Source organism: Somniosus microcephalus, chromosome 10 (assembly GCF_052327205.1).
Source record: "Somniosus microcephalus isolate GS21.2 chromosome 10, FLI_Smic_1.0, whole genome shotgun sequence".
Classification (NCBI taxonomy): domain Eukaryota; kingdom Metazoa; phylum Chordata; class Chondrichthyes; order Squaliformes; family Somniosidae; genus Somniosus; species Somniosus microcephalus.
In genome coordinates this window covers 194,591,714-194,615,305 of record NC_140996.1, presented here as the reverse complement: position 1 = coordinate 194,615,305, position 23,592 = coordinate 194,591,714, and the positions used below count along the sequence as shown (strand labels likewise).

The following is a 23,592-nucleotide window of genomic DNA, read 5'->3' as shown; positions in this document are numbered from 1 at the left end:
TGGGATGTAGATTATCAGGCCCTGGGCATTTATCGGCCTTCAGCCCCATCAATTTTCCTAACACCATTTCCCTACAAATACTGATTTCTTTCAGTTCCACCCTTTCATCAGACCCTATGTTCCCCGGCATCTCTGGGAGGTTATTTGTGTCTTCCTTTGTGAAGACAGAATCAAAATATGTATTTAGTTGGTCTGCCATTTCTTTGTTCCCCATTATAAATTCCCCTGATTCTGACTGCAAGGGACCTACGCTTGACTTCACCAATCATTTTCTCTTCACATATCTATGAAAGCTTTTACAGTCAGTTTTTATGTTCCCTGCAAGCTTACTCTCATATTCTATTTTCCCTTTCTTAATTAATCCCTTTGTCCTCCTTTGTTGAATCCTAAACTGCTCCCAATCCTCAGGATTATTGCTTTTTCTGGCCAATTTATATGCCCTCTCCTTGGACCTTATGCTATCCCTAATTTCCCTTGTTAGCCACGGTTGGGTCACCTTTTTTGTTTTATTTTTATGCCAAACTGGGATGAACAAATTCTGTAGTTCATCCATTCGGTCTTTGAATGTTTGCCATTGCCTATCCACCGTCAACCCTTTGAGTGCCATTCCCCAATCAATCCTACCCAACTCGCTCCTCAGACCAACCATCATAGTTTCCTTTTTTTAAATTGAGGACCCGCTCCCAGGAGGAGGGTTGGCATTTTAAATATGTTAATGCGGTTGGAAGCCTCGGATTTAATCTGCTTTGCAGGCTTTACTGTGGCTGGCCGGGTTTCCCGGGCCTCCACAGCATCAGGGGAAACCCAGTCTTCCGGGTTTCCCGCACACTACCAGGACCCCCCGTTCCCAGCGTGCCAAAATGTTAAAATTCACCCCAGAGTTTTAGTGGAAGAAGTGTCAGCCACATTCAAGAGAGCATGCCCCCAGAATAGATACCCTTGATCCAATGAGAATGCAGCAATAAATTAATCATTTGCAATTCAGTGGGTAACAGTGACTCACTGGAGAACACAACATTTGGAATGGTACTTTCCAACATCACTAAGTGTTTGACATGATTTAACTGAAGCAGTTCACATCCAATGAAATTCTAAGAGACTTATGAAAAGGCAACCAGGTGGTAGACTTTACAATACTGGTGACAGTATAGTGCACATCCTCGGTTCCGAGAGGCTGCCCTGCCTCAAAATCTCTGCCAGGGACAGTAGATAAACCTCGTGTACTCCCAAATTAATCTTATATTGACTGTCCAGCTTCTTCCACTTTGACAGTGTTATCCCAATTCTGAGCACCGTTACTACAGCACTGGGAGTGCCCATATTGGAAATGGTGATATGATGGCACTTTATATCGTTGGTATAATTTTGTGCAGACCAGCAGTTTGGTGCTAAGATTGATTATCGGTTTCTTAACTTAAAAAAGTCCAAAGGCGTACATTCTGTTTGCTGGTGTATATTCCCACGATGATCAGTTCTGACTAAAACTCTTCCTTGTTTCTTTTCCTTTTTAGTTGCCCCTATTGATCACGTCTATGGTACTTTGGGTATTGTGGGTGCTAGAAGTACACAGAGTTATGCAGACAGATCTAATCTAAGAAACGAGATTGAAGGAATTGGATCTTTCACTTTCTTTGCACCAAGTGATGAAGCCTGGACACTGCTGGATACTGTAAGTTGTCTGTAAATCATTTGCAAGAGAAAGAGCCCTCTTCAATCGGCAATAAGATCAATAAAGTTGTGCAAAGATGGCAAATTACAAGCCAGCCGAGCGCAGTCAATTTGAACAGCTGTGGCTATAGTTTGAATTCCACCGCTGGCTGATAAAAGTAATCAATAGGCGTGATGAGTTGCCAGCCACACTGCAATGTGGGTGTCCCACCTCAGAAAATCAGGCCTCAAGTAAAAATGATTCCTTTTAAAAAGAAACGTGAAACTTACAGAATTAACAAAGCCCGATCAGATTGTGAATCAATCAGCTGCCACCTCGGCTGGGGAAAAGCCATGCAGAGGCAGTGGCTGTGCTGGGGTGTGAGAGGAAGAGAGAACTAACCAGGGAGCAAAACATCAGGGTAAGTACAATACTGAAAAACGCAGAGGTCTTAAACAAAAACTTGGTGTGAGTCAAAAATATTTCTCAGTTCATGCTTGTTCTCAACATTTAAATTACGTGACATCCAATAATGAATATTTGTACGGTCCTACAATTAGACTGTGATATTTTACAGTATTAGTTCAGTGATGAAGTTTTAGTCTTAGATATAATAACATAATATATTTGTAAATAGCATTGTAGATTGTAGGCACAAAGGATTAGTTAATAACTGACATTGCCTTTTGTTCCTTAACAGGAGATTCGCGATGCACTGCTAAGCAATGTGAACATTGAACTCCTCAATGCTTTGCATTACCATATGGTGAACTATCGCTTATTGACAAAGGATATGAAGGATGGAATAACTGTTCTGTCTATGTACAATGACCTCAACCTCCTCATCAACCATTATCCAAATGGGGTAGGCTTGCGGCCTTTACTGAGTTTCACACCTTTCAGCACTTTTGAAGCCTGTCTGTATTCAGTACAACATAAGTTAGCATAAAAGTGTTTACTCAGTGTGAAAGAATGTTGTATTGCACAAAGTTACCTTATTTGTGGCAGAAATTGGTGCATATTCTGAAGCAACAAAAATCTAGCTCTTGAAATATTACATTGTTCCAAGAAATATTTACAAATGGGCAAATTTAAGATAGTGATCATCCAGGAATTGTACTAATACTTGAGGTATGTGCAACAAAGGGTTGCAATTTTCCTGCTTTTCTTTTCTTTTAATTAATTCATGGGATGTGGGCGTCGCTGGTAAGGCCAGCGTTTATTGCCATCCCTAGTTGCCCTTGAGAAGGTGGTGGTGTGCCGCCTTCTTGAACTGCTGCAGTCCATGTGGTGAAGGTACTCCCACAGTGCTGTTAGGGAGGGAGTTCCAGGATTTTGACCCAGCGACAATGAAGGAACGGCGATATATTTCCAAATCAGGATGGGTGTGTGACTTGGAGGGGAACTTGGAGGTGATGGTGTGCCCATGCGCCTGCTGCCCTTGTCCTGCTAGATGGTAGAAGTTGCGGGTTTGGGAGGTGCTGTCGAAGAAGCCTTGGTGAGTTGCTGCAGTGCATCTTGTAGATGGTGCACACTGCAGCCACGGTGTGCTGGTGCTGGAGGGAGTGGATGTTTAAGGTGGTGGATGGGGTGTCAATCAAGCGGGCTGCTTTGTCCCGGATGGTGTCGAGCTTCTTGAGTGTTGTTGAAGCTGCACTCATCCAGGCTAGTGGAGAGTATTCCATCACACTCCTAACTTGTGCCTTGTAGATGGTGGAAAGTCTTTGGGAGTCAGGAGGTGAGACACTTACTGCAGAATATCCAACTTCTGTCCTGCTCTTGTAGCCGCTCTATTTATGTGGCTGAAATAAAAATAGAAAATGCTGGACATACTCAGCAGGTCAGGCATCATCTGTGGAGAGAGAACCAGAGTTAACCTGTTTTATTTAAAGAGCTGGTATCATTAAAAAGACCATGAAGCTATCAAATTGTCTAAAAAAATCTAAATCTCCTTCAGGGAAGGAAACCTACTGCCCTTACCTGGTCTGACCTATATATGATTCCAGTCCCACGCCACCAGCATGGTTGACTCTTAGCTGCCCTCTGAAGTGGCCCGACAGGTTCTGACGGAAGGTCATCAACCTGAAACGTTAACTCTGTTTCTCTCTCCACGGATGCTGCCTGGCCTGCTGAGTATTTTCAGCATTTCTGTTTTTATTTCAGATTTCCAGCATCCGCAATATTTTGCTTTTGTATTTATGTGGCTGATCCAATTAAGTTTCTGGTCAATGGTGACCCCCCAGAGTGTTGATGGTGGGGGATTTGATGATGGTAATGCCATTTAATGTCAAGAGGCTGTGGTTAGACTCTCTTGTTGGAGATGGTCATTGCCTGGCACTTGTGTGGCACGAATGTTACTTGCCACTTATCAGCCCAAGCCTGGATGTTGTCCAGGTCTTGCTGCATGTGGGCACGGACAGCTTCATTATCTATCTTCTTTCCTGAAGGTACTGACTCTTGCTGAGGTTCAATCCCTCACCTAAATGCCCATTTTTGATATGTGAGCCTGTACATAGAAACATAGAAGATAGGAGCAGGAGTAGGCCATTCGGCCCTTCGAGCCTGCTCCGCCATTCAATGAGATCATGGCTGATCATCCAAATTCAGTACCCTGTCCCTGCCTTCTCCCCATATCCCTTGATCCCTTTAGCCTTAAGAAATATATCCAACACTTTCTTGAATATATTTAATGAACTGGCCTCCACCGCCCTCTGTGGCAGAGAATTCCACAGGTTCACCACTCTCTGGGTGAAGAAATTCCTCCTCATTTCAGTCCTAAATGGCTTACCCCTTATCCTTAGACTATTACCCCTGGTTCTGGACTCCCCGGCCATCAGAAACATCCTTCCTGCATCTAGTCTGTCCAGGCCTGACAGAATTTTATAGGTTTCGATGAGATCCCCTCTCAATCTTCTAAACTCCAGTGGGTATAAGCCCAATCGACACAATCTCTCCTCATACGTCATTCCTGCCATCCCAGGTATCAGCCTGGTGAATCTTCGCTGCACTCCTTCCATGGCAAGATCGTCCTTCCTCAGATAAGGCGACCAAAACTGCACACAATACTCAAGGTGCGGTCTCACCAAGCCCCTGTACAACTGTAGCAAGACATCCTTGTTCCTGTACTCAAACCCTCTTGCTACGAAGGCCAACATACCACTTGCCTTCTTAACCGCCTGCTGCACCTGCATGCTTACCTTCAGCGACTGGTGCACAAGGACACCCAGATCTCGTTGCACTTCCACTTCTCCCAATCTATTGCCATTCAAATAATAATCTGCCTTCCTGTTTTTGCCACCAAAGTGGATAACTTCACATTCATCCACATTATAGTGCATTTGCCATGTTTCTGCCCAATCACCCAACCTGTCCAAATCGTACTGGAATTTCATGACATCCTCCTCACAGCATACCCTCCCACCCAGCTTTGTGTCATCTGTAAATTTGGCGATATTACATCCAATTCCCTCGTCCAGATCATTAATATATATTGTGAACAGCTGGGGTCCTAGGACCGATCCTTGCGGTACCCCACTAGTCACTGCCTGCCACTCGGAAAATGACCCGTTTATTCCAACTCTTTGCTTTCTGTCCGCCAACCAGTTCTCTATCCAAGTCAATACCTTGCCCCCAATCCCATGTGCCTTAATTTTGCACGCTAATCTCTTATGCGAGACCTTATCAACAGCCTTCTGAAAGTCCAAATACACCACATCCACTGGTTTTCCCTTATCTATTTTACCAGTTACATCCTCAAAAAATTCCAGTAGATTAGTCAAGCATGATTTGCCTTTTGTAAATCCATGTTGACTTTGTCCAATCCTGTCACTGCTTTCCAAGTGCTCTGCTATTACATCTTTTATAATGGACTCTAGCATTTTCCCCACTACCGATGTCAGGCTTACCGGTCTATAATTCCCTGCTTTTTCTCTACCACCTTTTTTGAATAGTGGGGCAACATTAGCTACCCTCCAATCCATGGGTACTGTTCCAAAGTCCATCGAGTTCTGGAAGATGACTAGCAATGCATCTACTATTTCTAGGGCCACTTTCTTAAGTGCCCTGGGATGTAGATTATCAGGCCCTGGGGATTTATCGGCCTTCAGTCCCTTCAATTTTCCTAACACCATTTCCCTACAAATACTGATTTTTTTCAGTTCCACCCTTTCATCAGACCCTACGTTCCCTGGCATCTCTGGGAGGTTATTTGTGTCCTCCTTTGTGAAGACAGAACCAAAAAATGTATTTAGTTGGTCTGCCATTTCTTTGTTCCCCATTATAAATTCCCCTGATTCTGACTGCAAGGGACCTACGCTTGACTTCACCAATCTTTTTCTCTTCACATATCTATAAAAGCTTTTACAGTCAGTTTTTATGTTCCCTGCAAGCTTACTCTCATATTCTATTTTCCCTTTCTTAATTAATCCCTTTGTCCTCCTTTGTTCAATCCTAAACTGCTCACAATCCTCAGGTTTGCTGCTTTTTCTTGCCAATTTATATGTCCTCTCCTTGGATCTTCTGCTACCCCTAATTTCCCTTGTTAGCCATGGTTGAGTCACCTTTTTTGTTTTATTTTTATGCCAAACTGGGATGAACAAATTCTGCAGCTCATCCATTTGGTCTTTGAATGTTTGCCATTGCCTATCCACCATCAACCCTTTGAGTGCCATTCCCCAATCAATCCTACCCAACTCGCTCCTCAGACCATCGTAGTTTCCTTTATTTAAATTGAGGACCCTAGTCTCTGAGTCAACTACTTCATTCTCCATCTTAATGAAGAATCCGATCATATTATGATCGCTCTGACCCAAGGGGCCTCGTAGAACAAGATTGCTAATTAATCTTTTCTCGTTACATAATACCCAATCTAAGATGGTCTGATCTCTGGTTGGTTCCTCGACATATTGGCCCAGGAAACCATCCCGTAAACACTCCAGGAATTCCTCCTCCACAGTATTGTTACTAATTTGGTTAGCCCAATCTATATGTAGATTAAAGTCACCCATGATGACTGCTGTGCCCTTATTGCATGCTTCTTTAATTTCCCTTTTAATGCCATCCCCAACCTCCGCCTTACTGTTGGGAGGTCTATATACCACTCCCACTAATGTTTTTTTCCCCTTAGTATTTCTCAATTCTATCCATACAGATTCCACATCATCAGAGCTAATATCCTTCATTACAATTGTGTTAATCCCTTCTTTAACCAGTAATGCTACCCCACCTCCCTTTCCTTTTTGCCTATCTTTCCTGAATATCGAATACCCCTGGATGTTGAGCTCCCAGTCTTGGCCGTCCTTGAGCCACGTTTCCGTTTTCCCAACCAAATCATATTCGTTTACCTCTATTTGCACAGCCAATTCATCCACCTTATTACAAATGCGCCTCGCATTAAGACACAAAGCCTTCAGGCTTGTTTTTTTAATGCTCTTAGGCCTATTAGAATTATTATTGACTGTCGCCACAGTCAACCTCGGAGACCATCACTGCCTTTTGTTGTCCTGCTTTTGCTTGAGATTCCCATGGCTGCACTTCAGGAGTGGTAGTTACTAGGATACTGGTCAAGAGCAGGATCCCTAGTTGGTTTTACCCCTTCCTGGCCCATGAGTGCTGTCACCAATTGTACCACCCGTACTATTGCCACGATAGATCAACTAACTTAATGGAAAGGAGGGATGGAACCTGGAACATTCCTGGTCTTTATGGCACATTAACAGTCTAGTTATGTATTGAGATCCCAGGGCAGCTCCAGTTTTATGAAACCAATCATATACAAGAAGATATACTGCAAATGCAGCAATAGGCTTTTTTTTTTAAGACACAATGATGCTTTTTGGGAAGTTCTCGCACATCCTTAGTTCTTATGGAAATTCTAGATGAAGATTTCCTTTGTTTTCTATCTGTACTGAAATCATAAATGAGAATATAAAGAATATGCTTATGACTTATTACAAATAATGAATAAAGAAAGCCTTCCACCTGTTGTTCCCACAACTGCAGTATTGTCCGCCCAGGAATGTTTGCTTTGCAGCAAATGTCGGGGTAGATTTTATGAATCCGCACTCTTGGAGCAGAGCTTTGCATGGTGGGAGTGCGTCTCAGAAATTCAGGTGCAGAGATCAGTGGAACCCACACTATGTTCCATCCATTAAAATGAATGACCTATGAGCCCAAATTCTTGATATGCTCTCTTATCACGACAGTACTAATTCATAAAATCTACCCTGTGATATCTGCTGCAGCTCAAACTGTGTGACGTAATAAAACTCACTACACACTTGGTTTGAGTATAAAGCAAGGCTTTAATCAACTTGTTTCAGAACATGGAAGTCTAGTTGTACTTCACTAGTTCCTTGTCTTACAAAATGTCCCTGGGAAGCTGGGCCCATGCCCGAGTATTTATACTCCTAGGGCGGCGCCACCAGCTGGTCGTCCAGCGTTATTTCATGAGTAGTTTCTTTATGAGGATGAGATTTATGACACTGTGAGATGCAGCTTTTCAGCTGTTTTTGAAGAAACTCTTTAAAAGTTATAAGATAAATTCACCAATTGCAATAGGAAGTTGGGATCTAAGGAAGCATGGATTAAGATAGTACAGTAAAACAGCAAAGAAAATGATGACTGCAGGGTAACATAATTAAAGATTATGGGGGGGAATTTTAACCCCCAAAAAGGGGTGGGTTGGGGTTGGGTGGGAGGTTAAAGAGTTAAAAAACTGAACCCCGACCCCAACCCGCCCATATCCAGTTTTAACAGAGGTGGGACGGTGGGGGGCAGCCAACCAGATCCCAGGAGGTGAGTCGCCATTTAAGTATTATAATGCGGCTCCGTATTTCATAGTGAACCACCATTTCAAATTTAACTTTAGCTGGCCGAGTTTCCCAGGCTTCGGGGAACCCGCCAGCTAAAGGCAGGTGAGGACTGCTGGATCCAGGAGGTAAGTGCCTTTCTACTTACCTGCTGGATCCAGCGTCCCTGCCTCGCCAACCCACCGCGATCGGACACCCCCGGCTCTTCCGATCTGCCCCCCCCGAGGCCTCTGACCTTTCTCTGATCTGCCCCCCGACCCTTCTGACCTCCCCCACCCGAGGCCCCTGACGCCCCTCCCCACAAGACCTCGAATCTCCAATTTCCCCCCTCCGGCTTCCAGCCTCCCCCCTTCGGCACCTGATCCTCCGGCCCCGATCCACAACCAGCCCCGATCCTCCTCCAGCCTCCAACCCCCCCACACACCCCTCCTTCCATCCTCTCTGCGGCCTAGTGCCGCAGGGCTATTCACCAGACAGCCTCTCCATCTGGCTGGCTGCAGGCGGGATTCAGAACTTTGAAATGCTAATCAGGCCCTGCCGTTAAATTCGGCAGGACTTGCGGGAAACCCGCTCTCCCGGGTTTCCCGACCACTATACAACCCCATATTTCCATATTTTTTTAATATTGAATTCAAATTCTGAAACTGCCATGGTGGGCTTTGAACACACGTTCTCTGGATTATTAATCCAGGCCTCTGGATTACTAGTGCAGTCATATAGCGGGTACGGTAGCATTGTTGTTCTGTTACTGGCTTGGTAATCCCAGCACGCCTGGAGTAATGATCCAGAGACATGCATTCAAATCCCACCACGGCAGCTGTGGAATTTAAATTCAATTAATTGAATAAATCGGGAACAAAAATGTAGAATCAGTAATGGTGACCATGAAACTACCGGATTGTTGTAAAAACTCATCTGGTTCACTGATGCCCTTTAGGGAAGGAAATCAGCTGTCCTTACCCATCCTATATATGACTCTAGACCCACAGAAATGTGGTTGACTCTTAACTTCCTCTGAAATGGCCTAGCAAACCACACAGTTGTACCAAACCGCTACGAAGAATTATAATATTGGACGGACCACCATAGGCACTGGATCCGGACACTACAAAGATGTACCCAGCCCAGTCAACCCTGCCAAATCCTCCTCACCTGCAGCAGAATTTTATTCCACCACAATCTGTAACCTCTTGGCCCAGTGTATCCCTCACCATTAAGCCAGGGGAACAAACCTGGTTCATTCAGTGCAGGAGCATGCCTGGAGCAGCATCAGGCATTCCTAAAAATGAGGTGCCAACCTTGTGAAGCTACAACACAGGACTAAAAGCAGGCTAACCAGTGGAAGCAGCATTCTATAGACATCGCTAAGCGATCCCACAAACAATGGATCAGATCAAAGCTCTGCAGTCCTGGCACATCCAGCTGTCAATGGTGCTGGACAATTAAACAACTAACGGGAGGAGGAGGCTCCATGAATAGCCCCATCCTCAATGATGGGGGAGCCCAGCACATGAGTGTAAAAGACACTTTGCAACCATTTTCAGCCAGAGGTGCCAAGTAGATGATTCAACTCCTGAGGTCCCCACCATCTTCAGCCAATTCAATTCACTCCACGTGATATCAAGAAACAGCTGAGCACACTGGATACAGCAAAGGCTATAGGCTCTGACAACACCTCAGCTATAGTGCTGAAGATTTGTGCTCTGGAACTAGCTGTGCCTCTAGCCAAGCTGTTCCAGTACAACTACAACACTGGCATCTACCCGACAAAGTGGGCAATTTCCCAGCTATGTCCTGTCCACAAAAAACAGGACAAATCCAAATCAGGCCAATTACCGCCCCATCAGCCTACTCTTAATCATCAGCAAAGTGATGGATGGTGTCATCAACAGTGCTATCAAGCTGCACTTACTCACCAATAACCTGCTCACCGATGCACAGTCTGGGTTCCGCCAGGACCACTCTGCTCCAGATCTCATTATAACCTTGGTCCAAACATGGACTAAAGAGTTAAATACCAGAGGTGAGGTGAGAGTGACTGCCCTTGACATCAAGGCAGCATTTGACCGAGTGTGGCATCAAGGAGCCCTAGTAAAATTGAAGTCAATGGGAATCAGGGGGAAAATTCTCCACTGGCTGGAGTCATACCTAGCACAAAGGAAGATGGTTGTGGTTGTTGGAGGCAAATCATCTCAGCCCAGGACATCGCTGCAGGAGTTCCTCAGGGCAGTGTCCTAGGCCCAACCATCTTCAGCTACTTCATCAAACCTTCCCTCCAACATAAGGTCAGAAGTGGAGATGTTCGTTGATGATTGCACAGTGTTCAATTCCATTCGTAACTCCTCAGATAATGAGGCAGTCCGTGCCCGCATGCAGCAAGAAATGGATAACATTCAGGCTTGGGCTGATAAGTGGCAAATAACATTCGTGCCACGAAAGTGCCAGGCAATGACTATCTCCAACAAGAGAGAGTCAAATCACCTCTCCTTGATATTCAATGGTATTACCATCACCGAATCCCCCACCATCAACATCCTGGGGGTCACCATTGACCAGAAATGTAACTGGACCAGCCACATAAATACTGTGGCAACAAGAGCAGCTCAGAAGCTAGGTATTCTGCAGTGAGTGTCTCACCTCCTGACTCCCCAAAGCCTTTCCATCTACAAGGCACAAGTCAGGAGTGTGATGGGATACTCTTCACTTGCCTGGATGAGTGCAGCTCCAACAACAAGAAACACAACACCATCCAGGACGAAGTAGCTCACTTGATTGGCACCCCATCCACCAACTTAAACATTCACTCCTTCCACCACCGGCGTACCATGGCTGCAGTGTGTACCATCTACAAGATGCACTGCAGCAACTTGCCAAGGCTTCTACGGCAGCACCTCCCAAACCCACGACCTCTACCATCTAGAAGAACAAGGGAAGCAAGTGCATTGGAACACCACCACCTCCAAGTTCCCCTCCAAGTCACACACCATCCTGACTTGGAAATATGTCACCAGTCCTTCATCGTCGCTGGGTCAAAATCCTGGAAGTCCCTCCCCAACAGCACTGTGGGTGTACCTTCACCACACGGACTGAAGTGTTTCAAGAAGGTGGCTCACCACCAACTTCTCAAGGACAATTAGGATGGACAATAAATCCTGGCCTTGTCAGTGGTGCTCACATCCTGTGAATGAATTTAAAGAAGTAATATAACCGCTACACTATCCACCATCTTGAATGATGTTGCCAAACATGTAGTTTAGAAATAGAAATGGCACAAAGGTGGAATATTAGGGCATGCCACAGATGACTATGTGGATCTGGAAGGAGAAGGCATTTCAGTAAAAGGGTTGGCTACATTGAGACAGATAGGAATGGAACTATGATAGGGTGGTGCCACAGAGGTGGGCCATGGAGGGAAGGGAGTAAAAGAAGATTGAAGTTTTATCTGGAAAATATTCTTCTATACTTCATCTATATAACTGGAACCTTTATAATATTCCTGGATGCATTCCTTTATCAGCAGAGTGTTGAAAATGTGGAACTAGGTTCAAAATGTTTGTATATGTAAGTTTAAAAAAATCAACCAATTGTAAAACCTGACAATGTATTCCTTTCTTTTTGTCCTTTGCAGATTGTCACAGTGAACTGCGCTAGAGTAATTTATGCAAACCAGATTGCCACCAATGGTATTGTGCATGTCATTGACCGAGTTATCACAGCAGTTGGTAACACCATAGAGGATGTCATTGAAGGAACTGATGAGCTTTCATCTCTCAGAGTAAGTTGAAGTAAAGCAGATAATCCACATTAAGTGTCATCATTGTACAACAAAATGGAGGGCTATTAACCTCTGACTGTCAGCACATTAAATATTGACGATTATTGAATTTGAAGGTGCTTATTGTAAACCTTCAGTTTAAGGAGTTATGCACATACAAAAAGTAATCTAGCACTATTAAGTTTAAATGTTTGTATAATAAATGCTTAATGTTCTACCTGAAAACCTGAGTAACCTAGCACAATAATCCAATAGTTAAGGTGAGTGAAAATGTGGCATTGTGAATGAACACATTGGAGGCTACTTTTTTTCTCACTACCATTTCAATTGTGGGCAGTAGAGGAATGCAAATCTGGCAGAAATCAGATTGCCATTTGGTTAAGGCCCCATTTGATTTTCGGGTTGGGCCTGGTACAGGTGTCTGGAGCTCCCACCCAAAACAGGCGGGTGGGATGTATTCAGAGGGTGCGTGAAAGGGCTCTATACTGTTTTTGAGCCCAAAGCATGCTGGTCACCAAGTCTCCAGCATGCCAGAGAAACCTGACGGGACAAGACATTGGGAGGATTTGCAAGCAGGTTGGCAGTTAAAAGGGCCATACACTTTCAAGGTAAGTGCAATGGGCTTTTTAAAAACCCTTCTTGTTGTCTTCTTTAGTTTCCAGCTAGCACTTCAACTTTCATGAGTCTTTGGCCGGGATCTTATCTGAAGAGGCGCGTTGGGGGCGGGACTGCTGCCTTTCGGGTTCTAGTCCCACCCCCAACGACGTCCAATGCACAGACGATATTTTGCATCAATTGGCCTTGTTAAGCCTGCCCTGCGGGTTTGCCAGCCAATTAAGAGAAAGCCGAAGTCAGATGACATCAGTTGATGACGCGTCATCTGCCGATTTTCTTAAAGGGGCCACCACCATTTCTTTTTGACAATTATTTTTTCAGTGTTTGACTGCATTGAGGTGTTGCAAACACTGACAATCACTGTACAAAGGTGAGCCCTTGCATCCAGGCTCTCCAGTGACTCCCTCCTTAGGCTAGAACAGATGGCAGCTACAAGTGAGGTTACAGAAGCAATCTGTCACTGGTAAGAGAGGTTCTCCCAATGAGGTGGGACTACACAAACATTTCAAAGCTTGCCACGTACAGAAAATTCTAAACACATTAAAATGACTTTCCCAACATCTTCCTACCTCTGCAACTCACCAGCGTCCCATTAGATCCTTCGCACCACTTCTGCAGCTGTCATCTATACACAAACATTAGAGTAGACCCACAGCACATCACACTTACCCTGGCGGGGTTTCCCAATGTCGGGAAGCCCGCAGCAGAAGTGTCAAAATTGGAAAAAGCCTCTTAACTGCCTATTAACTACCTGTTAACAGGCAGTTAAGTGGCTATAATCCTCTTCATGCCGCTAGGAGTCGGGTCCCTGTGCAAATCGGGGACCCGACTTCCAGGAAGATTGATTGGAGGTGGGATGGAAGCGGGTTCGGGACCCGCTGCCAATCTTTTTGATTTTGCCCGCAGTCCTGCCAACAAACCCAACCCCTGAGCGCCGGCAAAATCGCCCCCTTTGTGTCACATGCAGCTATTTATTTAATTATTCTGCCACTTTATTGGCACCAGAGGATTTGCCACCAGGAATTTTTAGAGTCAACATGTTCGCAGGAAAACAGAACCAGTGGAAGGATGCCAGGCAGGTTGACGTGCCACCCACTCCCACATTCCAACATTTTGCAGAGAGAGTTAGCAAACCACACCTTGGCAGCTGTTGTTTGTGGAGCCTCCTCTTCCCAATGGCAGCTGTGTCAGCAGAGCTCCCTGTGGCATTGCAATGAGATGTGGACTCCTGTCTAACCCTACACTGGAAAATTCTTCCAAAGTTTCCCAATCACATCATGTCATGGTTTACATGGTATTGCATAAGTGACCCAGAGCCAGTCAAAATTAGCATTATGTCACCATCAGGTGAAAGCCTGTGTGGAACTACAGGAAACTTTGTGCTATCCAGAGGTGAGCTATCCGGCAATCTGGAGCCACCGGCAAAAATCAGCAGCTGTTTTTTATTCTTTTTGTTTGGTTTTTTTGCTTTGTTTGAACAGTCAAGCTGTGCAAGGTCTGTAGCTATAGCAACAGCTTCAGCTACAGAGCTTGCAGGCCACACCCGAGTGTTTAGAAGCTGTTGCTAAGCAACAGTGTTTGTTGTCAAATACGGAGATAAGAATCTCCGTATCTCTCAACATTAGCTCTGGAGAGTACGGCAGTTTTGAGGCAACGGCAGCAGCTCGGTCCCGTGGGTGCCGGATAGCACAAAGTTTCCTGTATAAAGATTGCAGGCCCTCAAATTCTGCAGTGGCTCCACCAGTCTCCCACCATAACTCTAATGGAAAACCAGTGGAACCCCTGGAAAATGGTAGAGATCTGGTTATGCTGGCTCTCTGCTGTTTCAGGGTGTTTTCTCAATGCCTTGTAAGGAGTGGAACATCTGCCTGACCCTTGCCAAGCAAATAACTGACTGGGAGTGGTGATTCCCTCAGCTGGGAATTCCCGCCGCCAATCCTCGGTGAGAACACGGCATTGTAGCAGCATTTGGTATGCTGAAGGAGTGGAGGCATGCGAGTCTCATCAATGGTGTATTGGACCCCACTGCCGGAGTCCAGGCCAGGCAAGCACCCTGGACCCCAAAGAAGATCATTTTTTTTAAAGATATGTGCAGATAGGCTGATTTACTAAGGGGGCTGAGGAGAATCCCATGGTGTTACAAAGCCAGAGTTTCTGTGGACATTGAGTAGGCAGGCATCGCAATGTGTCTATCTGCCCTGTGTTCATGAGATACCTTCCCACCTGTCCCATAAATTCTGGCAAGATTAGCATTGTACTGTACCATAAGGCACAATGCTGGAATACCTGCTGGGATCATACCCCAACAAAATTTGGAGCCAGTAATACTAGTGAGCTGACACCGCTTGTAGTTCTGGAGTCAGCCCCGTTAACCAGGTGGAGGTGAACTCTCGACAATGCAAATGTCTGATTGGGAGGTTGCCTATTGTAGAATGGATTTAAAGGCTTACAGCAATTTAAAGGGGCAGCCTTCATAGTTTGTGGCTTTTCAAACTTCTTCAGTGGTTCCTAATGTCCAGGGTAATGGTTCTTCATTCCAATTTTCCTTTTGGTTTTTCTCAATTTACGCAGGTTTGTCAGATAAAAATAATCAAAAAAATATAGACTGTATAATGTAATGGTATCATGTAATTAAAAACGTGGCAATTTAACTTTAAATTGAGCCACCCCAGGGAACATTTTACCATCTATATTTGTCATTGGACTGCTAACTGGAGGTGTCTTTTTTGTCATTCATTTTTGCCAATGAACATGCCTGAAGACCATTTATCTTAGTGAAAATTCTAAAAAAATTTGCACAATTCTGGTGCCTCAACTTGTTTTTATTACATAGCTGCATTTGCATATTGTATCATTAAAACATTGAATGTTTATGTGGAATCCTGAAAATATCAAGAATTGTAACTTATTGGATACTGTCTAATGTTCTTTCCTTTTAGGCTGCTGCCACTGCCTCCGGGTTGCTTGAAATCCTTGGCAAAGATGGACATTACACAGTCTTTGCTCCTACCAACGAAGCCTTCGATAAACTTTCACGAGAAGTGCTGGAACGCATCCTAAGTGACCCTGTGGCACTAAAAGGTACTTTGTTAACCGAGGCGCAATGCAATAAATGACTGAGCACAGGTCAATTAGCTCAAAGCAAACATTTGGATTGCCCCTTATGTTTGTTGCTACGCTCGCATTCCAGTTTGCTTCAGTTTGTCTCCGTATTTGCATTTCAGATATGTTAAAACAGTTTGCTGGCTGAATAGGCACAAGGGCATAGATCTTGACTTTGTGCGATAGCGTAAAATGGGTGATAGCGAGTCAGCTATCTATTGAAATCAATGGAAATAAAACTCGGGGAGATGTAAAACAGGCTGCTGACTAGCTATCATCCATTTTACACTATCGCACAGTCAAGATCTACTCCAATGTGTCTTCAGTCTTCAGTCTGCAAAGAGTTTTAAAAAATAACATAGCATCCTGTTGGTCATAAATCCAGTCCTGATGCTATGTAAACATAGTTTGAAGAATGTAATTAGCCACTTGCGTCTTTATTGTTTGATAAATGTCAGAATAGTCTGGGGATCCTGCAAGTAAATGGTATTGTGTGTGCTAGAGAAGGGCTAAAATTTGAGTAGTGCCCCTTTTGAGGCACTAACTTCGCCGGGGCGCAATTTTAGCACCCTGGAAAAATTAGCGCCCCGCGCAGGAACTTGAATGGTTGCGCCCCAAGTGGGAAGCACGTCGCGCCGCAGTACTGCAGGCCTTCCTCCCCTTCTTAAAGGGGAGGGTCCTTGCACAGCATGACCCGGGGCCCAGCTGGGCCCCCGGGGATCAGGAGTGCCGGCAAAAGAGCCCGGCACTCAAGAGAAGTGCCGGGCTCTTGGAGCGCAGCTGGCACTCCGCGGAGGGACGAGTCAGGAGGCTGGGGACGGGAGCGCAGGCAGGTGCCGGCAGGCGGCCAGCAACAAAAATGGCCGCCCCGCACCTCGCCTTTAAATAGCGCTTCCCTGGCCACAGGTAGGCCCCCCGACCCCGTCGGACATAGCGTCTGGCGGTAAGTCGGGGGCGTTCCTGAAGATCGTGACCGGGGCGCTGCGCACGGCGATGACGTCATCGCCGGCAGCGCAGCGCCACAGGGCACTACCGGTTAGCGCCGCCGCTAACCTACCACTGAATTTCACGGGAGGCGTGGGTGGCGCCGTGCCCGGGCGCTTGTTGCTTTGCGCCTCCCATTAGCGCCCTCTTAGGGCACTAACGGGAGGCGCAAAGCAACCCAATTTTTCCCGCTTAGAAACTACGTTCAAAACAAACCCCATTTTTCACAAGGATTTAGCTGGCTATTGTGTTGGGCTTTGAAAGTTCTGACAGATGCATTTAAAGAATATTTAATTTTATCTGGTCATGCAATTCTGGACTTTGCATTAAATATGATTTTTTTTTAGAAATCCAATGAAATAAAAATCACATTTCATTCAAAAATAGACTTAAGTTTCAACAAGACAAGATTCTTCACTCTTTCTCTATCTCTCTATCGCTTTCTCTCTATGTTGAGGTTTTCCTCCCCGACCTGATCTGCAGACCAAGTGTGGTGCGACAGGCTTTGTCCACTCAGTTGATGCTCAGGAAAAGCCTTATTTGCTGACTCTCGGTTGAATTCCTGCCTGCACTTGGCATCCCACTGCTGGAGGGGGTGGGAAGTGGCTGCTGCTGCAGGAGATGGACATCTGTAGCAGGTTAAAGGGACAGGCAGCCTGGGAGGTGTAGAGTCAACCTCCTTCCTTCTATGCTTGTCAGCAACACGCTTCGAGTAAGACGTTCACAACATTAACTGAGTACACGGAACAGACTTTATTCATACAGCATAGGTGATCAATCTATGATGTACAAAGGTAGCGTTGGGTTTCTCCCTTTCAGACGTCTAACCTGTCTAACTCCCTCATGATTAATTACCTCCAGACTTCATGATTTAGCTGTCCCCAGACCTTCCCAAGGATAGCTTTTTATCCAAATTGTAACAGACATCCATTCTATACTATGGTTAATTGATACCTCTGCTTATATTTGTTACACTAATCACTAAAATTATACATTAATCATTCATGGTCGATGTTGTTCCAGTCACGCATTTCCTTGCACAGGCATTCCTTGCAGATGATGAGAAGACATCTGGAATGGAACATAATTCATCCCCCCCCCCACTCATAGCCAGCCTACTATTCCATCTCTCCTGTTATCCCTAGGAAGCCTGTTGCTTCAAGACCAGTTATAGTTATACAGTTCAGTTTGATTATTAATTCTTAATTCTCCAACAGGAGGTAGAAATAAATTGGCTCCAATGAATTGGCAGAATTGGCAAAACCTACCAATCGATTCAGCCGTCTGTTATACGTTCCTCCCAATTTCATTTCCATTGACTTCAACTTTTATTTTTAGTTCAGTTGATATATCGCTTTTTACATTTTTGGTTTTAAACCATTTCCTGCCATATTCTGCTTGATATCACCAGTTTGGCAACTGAATTGGGTATGATTAGAAACGGGATCCATTGCATATGTGCTTGAAAAGTCTTGCTAATCACTGCTTTACATTTATTACATTTCTATTGGCTTTGGTTGCAATAGTAGGCCTGCTTGATTTTAATCGCCTCTCCCTCCATCCCCTGCCCCCAGCTCTGCAGGAACAATGAAAGTGGGGGGTTAAGATCACATTCCAAATATGTTCCCACATCTGCCTGAATTCAGGCACAGGATGGCCGTCCGCCCCAGAGGAACAAGGTCCTAATTTAAATGACAAAATTGTGTCCCGATGACGCCATTTTACACAGGCCTGACTACACCTTGCACAGTCTTGATCCCTCTGGTGGTAGACAGGATCCTGGCCACAAAAGGCCCAGATAATCACATTAAAAAAAAACTTTTTATAGGTTCTTTGTGGGCCAGAAGGAACAGGAATGCTCCTCCTGGCCCACAAGGATATCTTGGGCTTCTTGTAGATCCTGGACTAACCCAATCCCGGACTATACCAACCCTTCTCCCCATTCCTGACTTTTATTGTCGAGTACCAGTTTTCCAGGTCCCTGGTAGTGGTCTGACCCCCCCACAAATTTCACCTTCCACCCGCCAGCTGTGACGTAATTCCAGCCAGTTTGGAGTGGGAGTCAGTATCTGAGCATGTTAATGCGACCCAGAAGTTAGAATCTCCCAGAACTCATGTTCCAGATGATTGCCACCTGCTTTGGCTCCGCCCCAAGTTAAAAATCAGGGCTTATGTATCAGAGTTTGAATGTGATCTAGTTAGTTTGTAGACATAAATCTTCTGTCATTTTCTTGCAGCTATGCTGAACTATCACATTCTCAACTCTGTCCAGTGTTCAGAAGCCATCATGTCTGGTTCAACCTATGCTACCTTGGAAGGAACACATATAGAGATTGGATGTGACGGTGATAGTCTTACTGTTAATGGACAGAAGATGGTCAATCGCAAAGACATTGTGACAAGCAATGGCGTGATTCACTTCATTGATGAAGTGCTGATTCCAGATGCAGGTAATTGATGATAGACTATGGGCTACAGAAATAGTTAAATGATATGTACGTCTTCTCTTCCTCGTACACTTTCCAAAGAAACTCTATTGCATTTCTAGCTTTTGACAGTTAAAGAGTTAAGCACAATAAATTATTTTCATCTAGTTTGAAACCAATAAAAGTTCTATACCTTTCTTACAAAAATCAGTGCTTACTGTATAGGGAGCAAAACTGGGAGTTTGTACCAATTTGAAAATATCTGCTTATTACCAGGAATTAATTCATGAAGCAGATGATGCTGACATCACCCTTGTTTATAAAAACACAAATATCCTTAGAATGGGACAAACACTACCCAAAAGTTAGATTTGTACCAGTTGTTAAGTACACACAATGGCACTGATGCAGTGAATCAGTTGGAGCTGACTTAATGTGAAACAATCACCATGGCTAGGTGTTAGTCCTGCTGGCACTGTTAACTATGACACTGCACTGGGAGACCTACAATGAGTTTTAGTGCCACATTTTCTCCACTGAAGGAACTGATTTGATGGCATATATGGAACTATAGCCAAGTACAATCATAAGAGGCATCACATCCAAACCCGATTATATCCTCCCCCCCCACCCCGCCCCGCCCCCAACATTCACAGAGGCACAATTTCCATTTAATCTTACAGCTCATCAATACGGGCACTCAAATTGTGGAAAAATGAAATGTTTGAAAACAGAGCAAGTGTACTGCAGAAGAATACATTTATCACAATGATGTTCAATGGAGCAAGGTATCATTTTAAATGTGTGTGTTACACATCCAAATAACTATTCTAGTTATTGGAGGCCCAGTGAGACTATTATACTAGAAAGCTATATCATTAGAAAGATTAATGCTATTGGTATAGTATTTGTATAAACCTCAGTCATTCAATTGCAAAAAATATTTTACTTATTAGAAGAATATTCAATCATCTGAAAAAAATCATAATTCTTTAAACTACAATATATTTAAATGAGCAGAAAAATATTTCATGTGTATTCACTGTTGTTTAATTTTCCTGATTTTTGTCACTATAAATATGGGTATTACTAATTTGTATTTTTGTGGAATTTCCTTTAAGTGAATGGGCAAAACTGTGGCAAATGCATTTCAGTACAGGCAAATGTGAGGTCATCAACTTAATTTTAAATCTGAGATTGATAGATTTTTGTTAACCAAAGGTATTAAGGGATTTGGGGCAAAGGCGGGTATATGGAGTTAGGTCGCAGATCAGCCATGATCTCATTGAATGGCGGAACAGGCTCGAGGGGCTAATGGGCCGACTCCTGTTCCTATGTTCCTAAAAAGAATTCTTGTTGGGTAGTTAGGTGCTTAGATTCCCCATACTGCTATTAAATTCTGCTTGTAGTCCTGATTCCTGATTGCGGAGGCGTGTTTACAGTTTTTTTTAATATGCCTCAGTTGTGCTGGGCAGGTTATACTGCCTGCATTTACTGATTCCCCAGTATAAGTATAGCTACACTGTGCTGAATGACAATGGCCCGTAATTTCTGATAGGAGGCTTCCTGCGTGCGGATGCCTGCTATCGGAAAAAAATCTACGCTCTTACCTGAAGGCTCCTGAGGTCCGAACATTTCCGATCCTGAGCCTCTCCACAGTCGAAATGCGCAGGGCCCACGTATCCCAGGGACGCATGCAGTTCGCAAGCGTCCCTGGGATCACGTGGGCCTTGGGGAGCCAATGGGAGAAGGGAATCCCCCTTCATACTTTTGACAGATAGACCTGTCAAAAGTATGAATGGGGATCACTGAAAAAAGACACTAAAACATTAAAAACATTTTTTAAGAAACATCACGTTTTTAAAATCAGTTAAAATTACATTAAATTAAATATTAAACAAAAATGTAATTTTTGGAAAAAAGAATTAAAGTTTTTTACGGGGCTAAAAATAAACTTACCTTTTTTAAAATTATTTTTAAATTATAAATGAGTGAAATTTTTTTTTTACTTTTTAAAACTTTTATGCTGGTCAAAGCAGGCCTTACACGTGCTTTTACCTGGCGTAAGATTTCTAAGGGTTTTCAGTGGGCGGAGGTTCTGCAGAAAGCGGAACTCTCCACCTGCAGAGGCCCTTCTCCAGGGCAGGTGTCCGATCCGCCGAGAGGATTCTTGACAGATCGGAAATGCCGGTTTTCAACGCATGTGCTTCGCATGCCTGCATTTCCGATGTCCCTACAGGTGTGTACACAGCCCGTACACACTCGTAGACATCGGAAAATAGGGGCCTATGTATCAGATCTGCACCTGTGGTGCTGCTCCAAGCCACTGAGAAAGCTAGACCACCCAGTGTGCAAGGCCAGTATAACCTGGCCTAAACAAAGTTAAACTTAACCGCTCACGTATTGTTTGTTGTCCTGAAAAGTTAGGTTGGAACCAGTTATTAAGTTCAGAAAATGGCACTGATGCAGTGGATCAACCAGAGCTGATGCAATGAGAAACCATTACCAGGTCTGATTTGTGTTAAATGATACTGTGCTGGCAGATCTGCAATATCTTTTAGAGCCACATTTGCCAATAGAGTGCTGTTAATGTGGCATTACAGGTCAGATGAAATGGGGACATCAGTCAAACGTTTGGTGTGTACAGAGGTCTGAGAGTTGAAAAATAAAGAAGTGTGTATCTTTGGACATGTGACTAGATTATATAATAGCTCCGTACTGATAATGACAGAGATGAAAGATGGAAACTTGCAGTTCTCTAAGATAAAATGTCAATAGTCATTCATATATTGCCCAATGATCTGAATCCTACAGCTAGATTAATACAATTGTTTAATGAGTTGTATTGAGCTGAATGATTGATTGTTTTTAATACAAGTTTGGTTCCATTAAAGAACCTTTGATATACTACTGATAAACTGGACCATCACTGATAACCTATTCCTTGTTGCATTTAAAGCTATGCAGGTCTTGGAGCTGACAAACGGCAAACAGACCACGTTTTATGACTTAGTGAAGGAAACTGGAGTTTCTGCTGCGCTCAGAGAAGATCACGAGTACACATTATTTGCTCCTATAAATGATGCCTTCAACGGTAAACTATCATTGTCAAATATTTCATGCAACATGCTGAATTTTTTTGCAATATTATCCTGGAAGTCACACTTTGTGATATTATTGTGCAAATACTTAACTCTGACTGCTCTTTTAACAGAGTCATTAAGTTGGTTATTCTAAATGCTTTAATGGCTCTTTTAGAATAGCAAAGGAGTTTGATATAAGCACATTAATCATTTATGCAATAATATTGTAGATTTTAATTTTCAGGCCATGTGGTGTCTTTGTAACTTAAGTGTTAATAGAATCGGTTACTTCTGAAGACTAATCCTGATCAGGATAAATGTTTTAAATACTTTCTTTCTATTTGGCAACATTGAATTGCCCTTATTACACTTCAGTTACAGTAACTTTCTGAATCTGGAATCTGTCTGTTTGAGGAAATCAAGTTAGCAGATCACATCTCTAAGCATCCTGGGTTGATGACTGTACCTACTTACAAGTTTCAAAGAAGACAGTAACCATTCTCACTACAAATTAATTTGGAGTTAGTATAGAAGTGATAGGAGCCAGCCTCTATTAATTCACAGCAACACGCAGTGAGACTGCACAAAGCTTCTGTGTTACTGTTTGTGTCTTCGGTTGCTTGTTAATATTATCTAAATGGAACTACTGTATGTTCAAAATGATTCCTCTTTGTTAGTTTTTCTTCACTAATGGCGAGCCTCATTATACAATGTAAATCGGGGTCCCATAAAAGGGACCCATTGGTTCTTTGGAGCTGGAGGTCTTCTAGTTGCTGTTTTTGGATAAGCAAACAGAAAGCCTCATGACCAGCAGCCTTAGTGCATTTACAGGCCTCTTACTCCACTTTCTGCCCCTCATTCTAGTTACAGGACCTGCCAGTGAAAGGACTGCTGCTGGGGTACGTCAGGGCTATGTTAATGACCTAAACCCACAAATCCAGGTGGATTTGGGAAAGGTTAGGTACAATATACATTGGCTGCGCTGTGCCTGATAAATGCTCCAAGGCAGAGTGGTGAGGAATGCTGGGTCGATTTGTTAAAATTCACTAATTCGGGAATAGTGATGGATTCCAAGCATCTGTGTTTGCACTATCTGCATTGTTATCTGCTTCCATTGTTAACCTGTTTTTTTGGTTGACCTGCATGATCC

General features: G+C 43.9%; 1 protein-coding gene across 3 annotated transcripts in view; it reads left to right on the top strand.

Annotated features, from left to right (window-relative positions):
- Positions 1–23,592, top strand: part of LOC147111966 (periostin-like) — a 94,091-nt gene that overhangs the window by 26,426 nt on the left and 44,073 nt on the right. For all 3 annotated transcript variants that reach the window (XM_085999398.1, XM_085999397.1, XM_085999396.1), the window contains exons 4-9: positions 1,512–1,669; positions 2,349–2,513; positions 12,086–12,232; positions 15,787–15,928; positions 19,171–19,383; positions 22,319–22,453. In XM_085999398.1, the coding sequence (XP_085855524.1) occupies positions 1,512–1,669; positions 2,349–2,513; positions 12,086–12,232; positions 15,787–15,928; positions 19,171–19,383; positions 22,319–22,453 (960 nt within the window). The remainder of the gene's footprint in view (positions 1–1,511; positions 1,670–2,348; positions 2,514–12,085; positions 12,233–15,786; positions 15,929–19,170; positions 19,384–22,318; positions 22,454–23,592) is intronic.